Source organism: Coloeus monedula (assembly GCF_965178545.1).
Source record: "Coloeus monedula genome assembly, chromosome: 19".
NCBI lineage: Eukaryota > Metazoa > Chordata > Aves > Passeriformes > Corvidae > Coloeus > Coloeus monedula.
The window spans coordinates 8,398,854-8,411,393 of NC_138799.1; the positions used below are offsets into that span (position 1 = coordinate 8,398,854).

The 12,540-nt window shown below is 48.4% G+C and overlaps 1 protein-coding gene across 1 annotated transcript in view; it reads left to right on the forward strand.

Annotated features, from left to right (window-relative positions):
* Positions 1 to 3,394: 3,394 nt before the first annotated feature.
* Positions 3,395 to 12,540, forward strand: part of RHBDL3 (rhomboid like 3) — a gene marked incomplete at both ends in the record, with an annotated part of 65,478 nt that continues 56,332 nt past the window's right edge. The window contains 2 exons of the mRNA XM_082293938.1: positions 3,395 to 3,514; positions 7,042 to 7,065. Of these exons, the coding sequence (XP_082150064.1) occupies positions 3,395 to 3,514; positions 7,042 to 7,065 (144 nt within the window). The remainder of the gene's footprint in view (positions 3,515 to 7,041; positions 7,066 to 12,540) is intronic.

Genomic DNA, 12,540 nt, shown 5'->3' on the forward strand with positions numbered 1-12,540 from the left:
ATTTCTTGCTGCTCAGTCTGATGCGTGAATTGCCTGACCACAGTGTCAAGTCACTGAGAGGAAAAAGACCTTGATTCATCTTATTTGGAGACACGTCCTTCACCCCTCAGCTTTGACCTCTTGTCTGAAAGCTTGTCAGTTCAAGATTCATAGTAAGCATTAATAGTTACCATTGATTTTATGCTGGAAATTAACCTTGACTGACTAATTGGTCTCCATTTCAAACAATTCTTTTGTTTAGGAATGACCCTGTACTGTGATCCCAGCAGGTGGCAGGTAAAAACAAGCAGACACATCTTAAAATACCGCAAGGTTGACCTGATATGAGAGCTCCCTTTTAAGACAACTGCCCCAAAAAGGGTTAATTGCAGATTTAAGTATTTCCCCAACTATAACCAAAAAGACAACTTGAACCAGCTGCAACCAATAACAGCTACTGTGGCAGAAGAGAGCAGTAGATGGAAGGACTAGAGTGCTTTTTCATTGCTGGACTTGGAAAGTTCTAAGTACAACATGGAACAGGGAGGGTCAGGAGGATGGTCTTTCAACACAAGTTAGAAATCACAGGAGAGGTTGAACTTTATTTTTTCCCACTATTCCTTCTCTTCAGGAGGGAGAGTACCCATGCGACAGGGGGAAGCCAAAAGGCAGCACATATAGTCAAATTCATACTGATTCTGTGAGGTAAACTTGCGTTGTTCCGGCACAGGGAGTATCGCTGATGCTGGAAGAGTCCTTCGCCACTGTTACGTTTTGGACTTGCGTTTAAACCCCAGTCTCAAACCATCTGTGGTCCTTAGAGGTTTTTTGGCCATTTTCATGAGTCTGAAGGGGTTAATCTGACAGGTCTGATCCAGTCCCAGCTGTGTATGTGCTATCTAATTTCCTCCTAAGGTTGTGTTTGTGTGCAGCATTTTTGGGTTTTGATCCAAAATGCTGCATTTTCCTTCAGAAGTTGCCTCCCAAGTCTGGCCAGCTGGCTGAGCTCTGGTATGGAAATCAAGCTGGGTAGGTTGCTCCACATAGTTCCAATTGTAAGAGTTGGGAAGTTTTGTAAAAGCCCTTTGGGGCTACTTTGGGTGGAGAAAGGACCCATGAACAAACTGTTTAGATTTGTTCCAGAGGGCTTAGCTAACAGATGTTGGCTGGGTCCCTACTTTGAGGTGGGTTTATTGCATATTCATGAGCTGACCTTTTGAGCCACTTCCAATTCAGGGAGGGCATACATCTACATTTTGTTTGCAGGATTTGGACTATAAAAGTTGGGGTTTATTATCTCAAGTCCTTTCTGTCTTCTGAAGCCCTTCCATGTTCAGTCTGCACCTGCTCTGGGGTGGCTTACAACCTCCCAGTTTATTTAGGCAATTACTGTCTTTCAAGGTAGAGTCACCGGGGTATGCCGGGGAGAAATGACATTCTAAATTGAGAGACTCTCACACACTTGCAAGATGATAATTTGTCTGTAACAAAACTCCTCATTAGAATACTGTTAATTTCCTTTCTGTGACAATTATAGCAGAGCACTAGCTCATATATGCAATTGCAGAGATATTTCCCTGAAAAAAAAAAACCACTAGTGAAAAACAGTCCTTAGAGAAGAAAAATGAACTTGTAATTTTGCAGCAATTTCCCACTTTAGGGGGAGTTTGGTGTTGAGGTAAGGAGTTTTGGGGGTTCTCCCTGTTGCTGATTGCATTCATGTTAGACTTCACATTTGGCATTTTCCCACTAGCATCTGGAATCAGAGATGATACAGTCCCCAACTGAGTGGAACCTGTTACCCCTGAAATTCAGCTCATTTATTCTCTCTTTACTTTAAAAACTTGCTTCCCTCTTCCCTACAGACATCTTTAAATGACTGCTGTTTCTTTCTGTTGGCATAGCATATTTTTGCTTATCCATCTGTTTTGAAGTTTTGATGAGGTTTAGTTTTTCAATCAAAAAGAGATTGTTTGTATAATCGTTGTTTAGTGCCTGGAATATGGCAGGAGTGGTGTTAGTATGAGTGAAGTGGGTTAGTGCTTCTCAGAAGTTCTGGATTTGGTATCCTGTTCTTATGCTTCAGGAGAGCAGGCTGGACAAGCTCTAGACCAGACAGAAATGGCTCAAGGAATTACCTTTAAATGTGAAGAAGATCTGCTCTGTTTCACCGATGTCATTAAGGGAACAGAAGCCCTCCTCTTCATCAGTGGCACTGAAGACCTCATAAGAGCTTTTATTTTGTTGTCATTTTCCTACTTGAATCCTGAGATAGAAAAGTTCTGTTCAGGTTCAAGGGTCCTGGTTTTACTTCTCTGCTATATGCTCTGCTACTGCAGGATGGAAGATCCTGCTCCTTTTCCAGAGGTATTCTAGCTGGATTTGTTATAATATTTGTTGTTGTGGTTGGTTTTTAAACAAATTGTAGAGAAAAGAGGGACTTCCAGCTTGGTTCTGTACTCGTGCCTGAGGTGTCTCTGATCTGGTACTGGAGCTTTTCATCAAGAAAACCTGGCCTGTGGTGCTGGACTCTGCTCTGCCTCTGTGTTCTGTCTGGCTTTTAACAGAAAGCAGAGGCACTGGCACCATGTGGATCAGCCTTGCTCTGCTTGCCCTTCCCCCTTGCCAACCTGCTATTTCTGTACTAGATTGGAGGAAGCTAAAACTGCTGGATTTTTGCCGGCAGTCAAGGCATTCCTCAAGTTCCTAATCCAGGCTCCAGATGGTTAAGTTGCCCATCCTGACATATAGGAACAATTATGGCAAAAGACGTAAAACCGCACACCAGCCCCTCACGGTGAGACTCCGGGACGCAGAAGTCGTCTGCAGAGAGCCCCAATGAACCGGCACTTCTGGTCACCTGTCCGCGGGCAGGAGGGCAGGGCTGGAACCGGCCGGGCCCCGCCGCAGGGGCTGCCCGGTGCCGGCCATGGCCGAGCCTCCGAGGGTCGCCCCTTGGGAGGAGGTGCCGGCCGTGGGCAAGGGCCACCCGGCGCTGCTCCCCTCGCCGCCGCCCAGCCCGCATCCTCGGACGTGCCGCAGCTCCGGGCTCTGCCTCCGAGAGCCCCCGGGGCTCCCCCGCGCCAGGAAGGGCGGACCCCCGTCCCCGGGAGATGGCTCGGGGGAGGCGCCGGCCGTGCCCGGGCCGGGGGCACCGCCCGGCCACAGGGGCGGGAGGCGGGGAGGGGTCACTGCCCTGGCCGGAGCACGGCCGCCGGGATGCCGCCCGCCGGCGCTGCCCGCGCTTATTGGATGTTCCCTGGATGGAGGATTTCCTCCCCTCCCGGCTGCGGGAGTCATGAAGGCAGGCTCGGCTGGGCTTGAAAGTTTGCCAAGCAGCAGCTAGGTTTAATTTCTTTAAGGATCTGGGGAGAAGGGGGGGGGCGGGGGCTGGGAGGGGGGACCGTTTCCAAGCATGGGAGACAAGCTGCCGGAGCCTCACGCCAGCCCTTCCCCTGCTGTGGCTGCCAGCTCGGAGGCGGAAGAAATCGAGGTGCTGGACTCCGAGGATGTCCTACCTATGGCCGCAGAGGATGTAAGTTTCCTTTGCTCGGTATCTTCCCCCCTCTCCCCCGGGCCGGGTTAATCGGCTCAAGCTATTCATAGCTGAAGCCCGGGATGGGGACAGGACTGGAGCCGGTGACCCTGCGGGGCGAGGGAAAGACGCCGTCCCCGCCGCCTTTCCGCCGCCCTACGCGCCCCCCGCCGCTGGGTGTCTGCGGGCTCCAGCAGCCACCGGGCTGGCTCCGTCTCCGGGGCCGCAGCTCCCGGCCCAGGAAGCCCCGGCGGCCCATACGGGCTCCCGGTTCGCTGGGTGCCCGCGTCCGGCGGGGAGATGCCGGTGGGTTGCGGCTGGCCGGGCAGGGGCAGCGGACTGCTCACAAACGCGACTCTGGAGCCTGGTGAGGGGCTGACGCCTTGGCTTGAGGGGCCGCCAGGGGACAGAGAGCTTCTCCAGAGTCACAGCCACCCGGAGGGTGACAGATGAGAAATGCTCCCGCTCTCGGGAGCTGCCCTCTCTTCCAGTCCCCGAGCAACAAACAGTCGAGCAAGTTTTGTCCTCGGCTTGACAGGGCTGATGGCGTCTCTCCACCCTCCGAGCTCTGATGGCACGTGAGGGTGGGATAACTTGGCACCGGCTCTCTGCCCACCCAGCCCAGAAGGACGCGAAGGGGTCCTGCGCACTCCAAATCTGCTCCTGCTATGCTGAGCGACAGTGCCTGCAGAGCTGAGGCAGTTTTTCTGCATCTGCCGGACCCGGAGGCAGGAGCTCGCCGTGCACCTGTCTGGGAGGGAGTGAACGTGAGAGACCCTGCATTCCTGGTGCATCTCAGGACTGTTCACAGCTCTCCTTCCCAGCAAACTGGGCTGGGATGAGAACTGCAAAGTGTCTGCTCAGTGTGCAGCGGTAAGTGCAGGGTCTGTTCCTGCCTGCGAGACATAAAGTAGAGATACTAAATGTTTTTCTGAAGCGGGCTCTGGCTCGGGTCTTGCACCAGTATGAAAGGGACGCTTGGGAGCTGAGCCTCCATCAATGGCGCATCCCCTTGGCCCTCTATCTTTTTGACGCTGCTGGAGGAAGCCACCCGGGCATGCTTCGGGACAGAGCCTGCTCTTCACCCCCCAGCCCTTCCTTCTGAATCACCTAGAATTCGGTTGCTGTTGGATTTTCCTCCCAGAGGGTACCGGAGGAAGTGCAGCTGCTTGCTGGAGCTGCATTCCCCAGTCTGTATTCCTGAGCACAGTGCAGTAAGGAGGAAGCGTGTGATGCAGTTTGACCTCTGCTACAACACTGCCAGACAGTCCTAAGAGGAGATGACTGATTCAGGGGCGTGTGTGGCTTTGACTTGGAAAGGGTGGCGTTTCAGGAGCTTTCACAGTCCAGGTTTCCAAATCCCAGTACTTGCTGAAATCAGACTGTGACCTTTTCTTCTCTGACAAATTTTTTGCTTGTCTGGATGGTCCTATAAGAAAGATTTCCTGTTGTGATACACGTGGGCCCCTTGGAGTTGTTCCATTCTCTACAAAAACGTATCCATTAGCAATTCAATCCTGCCAGGGGGCCCAGGAGATGCTGAAGTGCTGAGTGCCTGGCAGGATTGGGCTCCTAGGACAGGAGTTGTCCCTGCTAAAGTCTAGATCTAGTCTAGAAGTTCTCATCCCAGTTCCACAGCTGCCTTGGTGCTTGACCTTGAGGTAGGACAGCTTGAGTCAGATCCAGCTCACAGTATCTCACCATTATTTGCATTGTTATTTGACTCTGGTACCTTGTTTTCTATAATCAACAAAACTAAAGCCTGCAGCTGCACTGGTTATGAGAAGCTGCTGAGACCTGGCTGTAGATGATGTGACAGAAGCCTGAGGTATCATGTATCATCTGCAAGTCAGAAAAGCAGGAAGTGGTGTAAATGCCCTCCTTCTCCTCTGCCAAGATTTCCTGCTGAAACAAGCAGGCTACAGAGCATCATCTCTGAAAACTTCAACTGGTCTGTGCTACTCTGTGCCCCCTGAGACCAGACTGGGGGTTGATTTTGTGTTGTTATTACATCTGAAAGCCTGATGGAAGCTCTCTGGCTTGGCCAGGAAGAACTGGCACAAGGTCAGTTCTTTATGTGTTATTAACCACAAAAATATCACACAGTGGAGATGTGGCTGTCACAGCCTTGATAGTGTGTAACAGCTCAGCTGTGATGTCATTGCAGCTCTCAGAGCAGCATTCCATAAAGCCAGGATTCAGGCAGTCCCAAAGTGTTATGGTTAAAGTGCTGGGCTGATTTATGATGATAAATGGGAGCTTATAAATGGAGAGAGACATGGGGAGGAGGGGAGCTAACAACTTAAGCAATGAAAAGGAATTCAGTGGCCTGATATCCCACTGTCTCTCCAGTCAATTCTGCATTAGATTTGCCTACCATGTAAAAGGAAATGTTCTTCCAGGACTAGATAAGACTCTTACCAGACTTCTGCTTTGCTAATAGCACTGTGAGGAGATTTGCTTCTAAGAGTCTGATGTTTGTTGTTTTACTCAATTTGTTTTTCTCTGGGAAGGGGAGTGAGGCAGAAAAAAGATGTGCTGAACAGCACTTCAGACAATGGAGCTGGAAATGAGCAAACGTTCAAACGTTTCTGGGGATCCTAAGCCAGTGGCTACCCCAGTGCTGCCCCATGGAAGTTACTGTCTTCTCAACTGGCCCCTAAATCCAGGATACATGAGAGAGAGCCTTAAACAATTCATTAGGAATTTCCTCTGTTCCGTGGGACAGTGAGGCAGCAATCTGGGTCAGGGAGGTGACTTGACATCAGTCTCTCTACAAAGCATAAATCAGAGCCAGTTTCCAGTTTATTTTTTCTGTTTCCAAGTGACAAGGACTTGTGGAGTGTTCACATGGTTGTGAGCATTGAAGTGGAGCTTCCTCCTATACAGCATTTTTAAGGCAGATCTGATAGAACAAAAGATGTGGGGTAAATCCTTGCAATGGGCTCTCTCCAGCCTTCCACCCTCCCACCTTGCACAAGAGGAATTACCTGTTTTTCAGATGTGGACATGTGAGGTTAAGAGAACTGATGGGTTATCAAAGAGCCTGCAGAAAGCCAGAGTCAGAAGCAGGCATCAGACGGGGCTCTTACAACCCAGCAAGGCAATTGATTGGTCAGTGTTGGGCCACAGGATCTCAGAAAGTGATCTGGAAAAACATTGCTAATTCCTCCCTTCCCTCAATATACACAGAGCTTTCGTGATCCCTCTGAGTAAAAACTCCTTTTTTCCTTGCTTGCCTGAAAATAGACAAAGTGGGAGAAAACAGAATTACCCTGTGAATGTTTTGAGTTCATCCTAATTTGGATTTGTAAATGAAAACTGTTCTCCCTGTGTTTGGTAGATTCCCCTGCCTCCCCCTCTGGAAGGGTAAGGTGATTCTGGGATGAAGAAGGATGTTGAAAATGGCATTAAATCATTTGGTTATTTCTCTGTTAGAATATACTTCTACAGTTTACTGCATGTTAATGTCATTGCTCTGATACCTTCTTTTTATTCTTTTTCCTCCCTTATGCATTGCCTCTCAGCACTGGAAAGCCCTATTTGATCAGGTATGTGAACAACTGATATATTGTCTCTGTCTTGTGAGCAAAGAGCCTAACGTCTGGTTAATTTTCTCTATACTGGCTTTTCCCTGCATTTAAAATACAGCCTAAGAGTAATGTGCTCCATGCTCCCACAGTTCCCAGGATGCTGGTATGCTAGTCATAATTATCACAGCTGCTTTGGGCCTTTCTCTCAGTTCCTCTTCAGAGTAGCCAGGGACAGGAGTGAGCCCATCCCTGGCGACACAGGGGCTGAGCCAAGGTGCTGCAGCAGGTGCTCTGTTTGCTGCCAATTGTGCTGTCCTTGCTTAAAGGATCTTCTACTCTTTCAGGCGGGCAGACTAAGACCTGTAAAACTGGCACTGTGTTCTTTGAAATGGCTCCCCAGGTGCTAAACTGACTTCTGCAGGGTTACATCATCCAGGGAGGACCTGCTGCTTTAGACTTGCAGAGGATTAACAAAGAATCTGCTTCTGTACCAAAGACTGTGGTTGTGTCAGATAAATGCCTTGGGTCAGATCAGTAGCCAGCTGAAATGAGCACAGCTCTGAAGAGCTTCGAGCTACAGCTGCTGAGATTTTGAGCTGTGGGTTCTAGTTTGTAAATTATGCTTTTAGCTGCTTTCACTGACACATTTGCTTTGTGGTATCCCTTCCATCTGCCAGGTTGAAATGTGTAGCAGCTATAAACACAGGTATTTTTCTAGGGTTGACTTGCTTCTAAACTGCAGCACTCTCTTGATGTCATAAACTTTTATGCTGTTGTGCATGCATGCAAATGTCACCTTCTGTAAGGGAGCTTGCTCTGACGCTGGAATCATCCTGGCAATAAAGTTCGGATGGGATTTCATCCCTGCTTTATGAGGCAATAATCTCGCCCCTGTGTTTGGCTGAACTACAAAGCCAAAAGCTGTGGCGTAGCCTGCGAAAGGATGTCCTTGGTACCCTGGGGGTCCTGTTATCATTCAGCTATTAACTGGGGCTGCTTGTTCTGATGAGTGCTCATTTATACCCGGTTAGCCGTGACCAGCTGCTATTCCACGTGTCTGGACTGCAGCACATTGGCTGTGTTACAGTCAGCCGGCACCTGGGAGCTGGGTATTGTGATTGTTGATCACACCTAAATCATGTGGTGTGTTTGAATTTGCTGGGGCTCATAGGGGATGCTGCCGCTGAAAAGGTGGATGCACAATAAATTGCTTGTGGTCTGGGCTGAATGTTTGTTCCAGCCACTTTGAATTCTTCTGTCTCCAACACTGGCCTTAATTTGGAGTCTTATTCTACAAGCATCCTTTGAAGTCACTGAGTCCTTGTGGGACGGGGCTGTTGGCTGGTAGCTACCTCAGGCTCAAAGAGAGGAATTTGTAGTTTCCCATTGGACTTGCTTGAATAGTAGATGAGGGGTTTTCCTGCTTTTTTTTTTTTTATTTTTAAGGGAAGGGAAAGTTTGACTGTTGGATTTACAGAACATTAGCCCAGTAACAATGGAACGGGCTGCAAAGGCAGACCTTTGATAATTAGCTATGTTTCAATTAGGGCTGCAGCTGAATTTTAAACCTTGTCTGTAAGGCTTTATTATGAAAGAGAATGCAACCTGTGACAACTACACATAAGTCCTGAATAAATCAATAATGTCCTTGTTGCCTGCGGGCAAAGCTGATGTCTTCCTGGAGCATTATACCAGCAAAGCAATGCAATTAGTCCTGCAGTGAATTGCAAGATGCTGTTTGTCATGGAACAAGGTTGCTATTCCCAGCAGCAATGTGCTAAGAGGAGAGGGGAGCATTTTGTTTAGCTCTGATTGGCATCCATGTGAAACATGAGGACAGTCTTAATAACTAGAGAATGCCTGTGTGTTGGCACTGGGAACAGTTGCAGCTCTCCCTGGGAGTCAGGACCTGGCTTGGAGGTGTACTTGGAGTGAAAATGGGTGGCCCCGGGTGCATGTGCATTTGTGACTCATGAGGTGGGTCTGAGGTTTGAGAGCCATCCTCTCAGCTGAGACACGTGGACCTCTGCACTCACCACCTTCCAGGAGAGCAAGAGAAGGCTCTGGAGAAAGTGTTAGAGCAGTTGGGAATTTACAGGCTGGGAGTCTGCAAGTGCCTTATTGGCGTTATACTCCATCATCCCAGAAAACTGTGAAGGAGAGGTCAGTGCACACACACAGAGCCTTTGAGAGGGGAAAGAAATTATTATTAATGCTTGCTTTTTTTTTTTTTCCCCCCTCTGAGGAGGTATTTTAAAAATTTTTGTTTAAGTTTACTGACAAAAAAAGCAGCAGGTTTCTGTTTAGACATACAAAATTTAAGGGGTTTGGTTTTTTTATTATCCCCTCCCAACTTAAATTAAAAATCAAAAACTTCTTGATGGAAAAATTGCTGCTCAGCCATAAAGCAATGCTTTTTGCTTGGTTATTTTGGGAGAGAGGAGTGACTGACCATGTGTTCTGGAGGAATTTTTTATTTGTTTTGATCCAGCTCTAGTCTGCCACACTGGGAACTATCAGTGGCTCAAGCCAAGATCTTCAGCTACTTGCAGATTCTTTTTAAGAAGTAACAGAACTTAAATTTGACAAGAAGTCAGACCCAGAACTGCTTCCTAGGCTTTGAGGTTCAAAGAAGCCCCTCCCTGGACAAAATCCTGACTACACTGAAGCAAGTACCAAAATTCCTCCTGGATTTAGTGGGGTCAGCACTTCACCCAAGAGCTGGGGAACAGGTAGACTCGCAGCTCTTCAGTGCTGCAGCCAGCCAGTTACAGTTCAGCTGCTGCCTCATACTGTGCTTGCAAGATGTGGTTTTTATTATGAGACCATGGCCCGCGGGCAGCTCTAACTCACTTTTATATGGGAACTTTTATAGGGATTTATACATTTATTTATTGTGCTCATAAACACCCTCCACCCCCACATACACATTAGCTCCGCATCTGCTGCCTTCTGCAGAGCCTGCACCATTGCTGCGTGCTCTGTGCTGTCTCCGTGTAGAATCTGAGCTCTGAGCAGAGCAAGCTCTCTCCATCCCTCTGCAATCACCTGGGGTTTTCTTCATTTGTTTTCAGTGGCCAAAGCCCCATTTTTTTGGTTAATTTTCTGGTAAAGTTAAAAATGTGACAATCCCAGGAGCAGCTGCTGACAGTTTCCTGCTTCTCTGTGCTAATAAGATCCGTTAATTGCCTTGCACTCAGACATGAGAACATCTCCCAGTCCTTGCTGAAGCCAAGCTGCCTGATGGTTGGAGACTGACTCTGCAGATGAGTATCCTGAGGGGCTGCTCCTGCGTTGCTATGTCCTCTCTAGGGCTTTGCGTGAGGTTCTTTGTCTCCATGTCCCCAGTGCCCCTGCTTTGGCAGTGACTGCAGCTCATTGGTGTTATCCGGCCCTTGGCTGGGCTGGGTGAAAGGGGCTATCTAGGACGACAGTGTTTGTTCTTGGGATAGACCTGCCTTCTGAAGGCGGCTTTTAACCTTGTTAGATGTCAAGAGCTTGTATCATCTTCTCTGTTTCCCCATCCCCATGGCTGCTGAGATTCTGAGGGTTAATTAGCATTATCAGCACTCACCATGGAGTTCTCACTTCTTCTTACCCATACCCTGGTTTGTAGTCATGACAACAAACTTGTTTTAAATAGACACAAAACTCTCCAAAAAGACCCTCCTCACCGGCTCAACACCTTGATCCTATTGCTTGTCAATCCAGGTTATGTTTTTGTTGCAGCTGCTTTAGAAATCCTAGATTCCTTCCTGAGACTTGTATGTGGGTGTAATGGCAACAGATGAACAGAGTTTATGGGGAATGCAGAGGGAGAGGGATGCCAAGTTACCCAGTCTGTGTAGGCAGCTAATGGAAAACTTGAGCTCAGAAACAAGGCTGTAGAGGTAGATATTCACTTGCCAGGAAGAGTTCAGTTGCTGACACTACCAGTAGTGGGTGCAGCTCAACCCGCTCTGCCATGGTCTCATAAAACATTAAAATATGCTTTAAAATATGCTGACTTTGCAGCTGCCATAAATCCAGGGCTGGTTCCTGCACGATTGAAATTGCAGAGAGATCCATAAAATTGGGGCAGCTATTATCATGGTTGGTGGTATCCAAGAAAGGGAATTATTTTGAACTTAACGATCTTTTATGTTAACTGTCCCTTTTCTCTGGGTACCCTTTAGCACAGGCAGGCAGAGCTATTTCCCACACTGTAAAAGAAATTCCAGTTTGTTTACTGGGGCACTGTTGAGCTAAACATGACCCTTCACTTTGAAAACTTTCCCTGCCTGTTGTTGCTGGCAAACCTCTGCCAGTTGTGGCTGCAAGACCTCTCCAGGCAGGTCTCACTGAGCTGTAGACAGTGGTTTGTGCCTTGAGATTTCACAACTTTCTCTGACAAACAACTTGTATCTCACCTCTGGTTTGTTGGATCACTGGGAACAGGTGGAGCACAAACTGCAATATAAGGAATAGGAAATGATGGCAGTGATAGTGGCAGTATAGGCAGAAGGGTTGAGCCCAGGGTTGTATTAACCTTCAAGTCCTCGCATGAATTTTGGACTATTTCTGCCTTTTTAGTGTTCATTGGGACATCTGTCCACATTTAAATGGAGTGGTGCTGCAAAGAAGAGGCTATGGGAACTGGGATGAGGAAATAGTCATCGACTTGTTACTTCATCTGCTAAGGTGACTGAGGAGTCTGAGGTGCTGGTGGGAAGACTGTCCATGGTGATAACAGATTAGCATCCAGGCCCTAAACCAGCGTCTGCCTTGTCTGCCATATCAGACGCTTCTGAGAGCATGACAAGAAATGTGTCCCCTTCTCCCCCTCCACCAAGCTGTGCATTGTAAAGGGGAGAGACATTTTAATATCGACAAGGGTCTCTTGGCAATGCACAGAGGGGGTTCTGCATCTGTCCCACGCCTTGAAGTCTAATCTCATTTACAGTTGTCAGCGTGGGCTGCTGGAAGAGATGAAAGGCAGAGGACAAGGAGGGAGAATAGATTAGTCTCGAGCAGAGGGCACTGGGAGTGCATCTGCCTCTGCCCCGGTACCTTGAGGAGGGGCGGCAATAACAGCTGGGCATGTGTCATCTGCTGCTCTTTGAGGCACCCAGCCATGGAGCACACGATTAATGTCCCAAGGGGCTGGGCTTTTGTGAGTGATAAAGCCTTGGGATTTAGGCCAGGCTCTCAGGCCTTTTCTCTGAGCAACACCATCACTTTACATTTCTCAAGTGGTGTTGTGGTGGCAGTGAGCTGCTGTCTATGGCCACAATGCTTCCCTTTCTCCTCTCTCCCCAAACTGGGCTGACCTTTGTCATACAGCATTAACCCTTTGACTCCTCCACTTTGGGTTATGGGGTTGGGGGAAAAAAAAGGGTCCCTTCAAATTCATTGCCCTGTGGACAGCCTTGAAAGCAAGAAGGGGCTGTTAGGAGCTGTTTCTGCTGGAGATTGGTTTGCTGATGCCCTCTGGATTATCAACTCCTCTCTGCC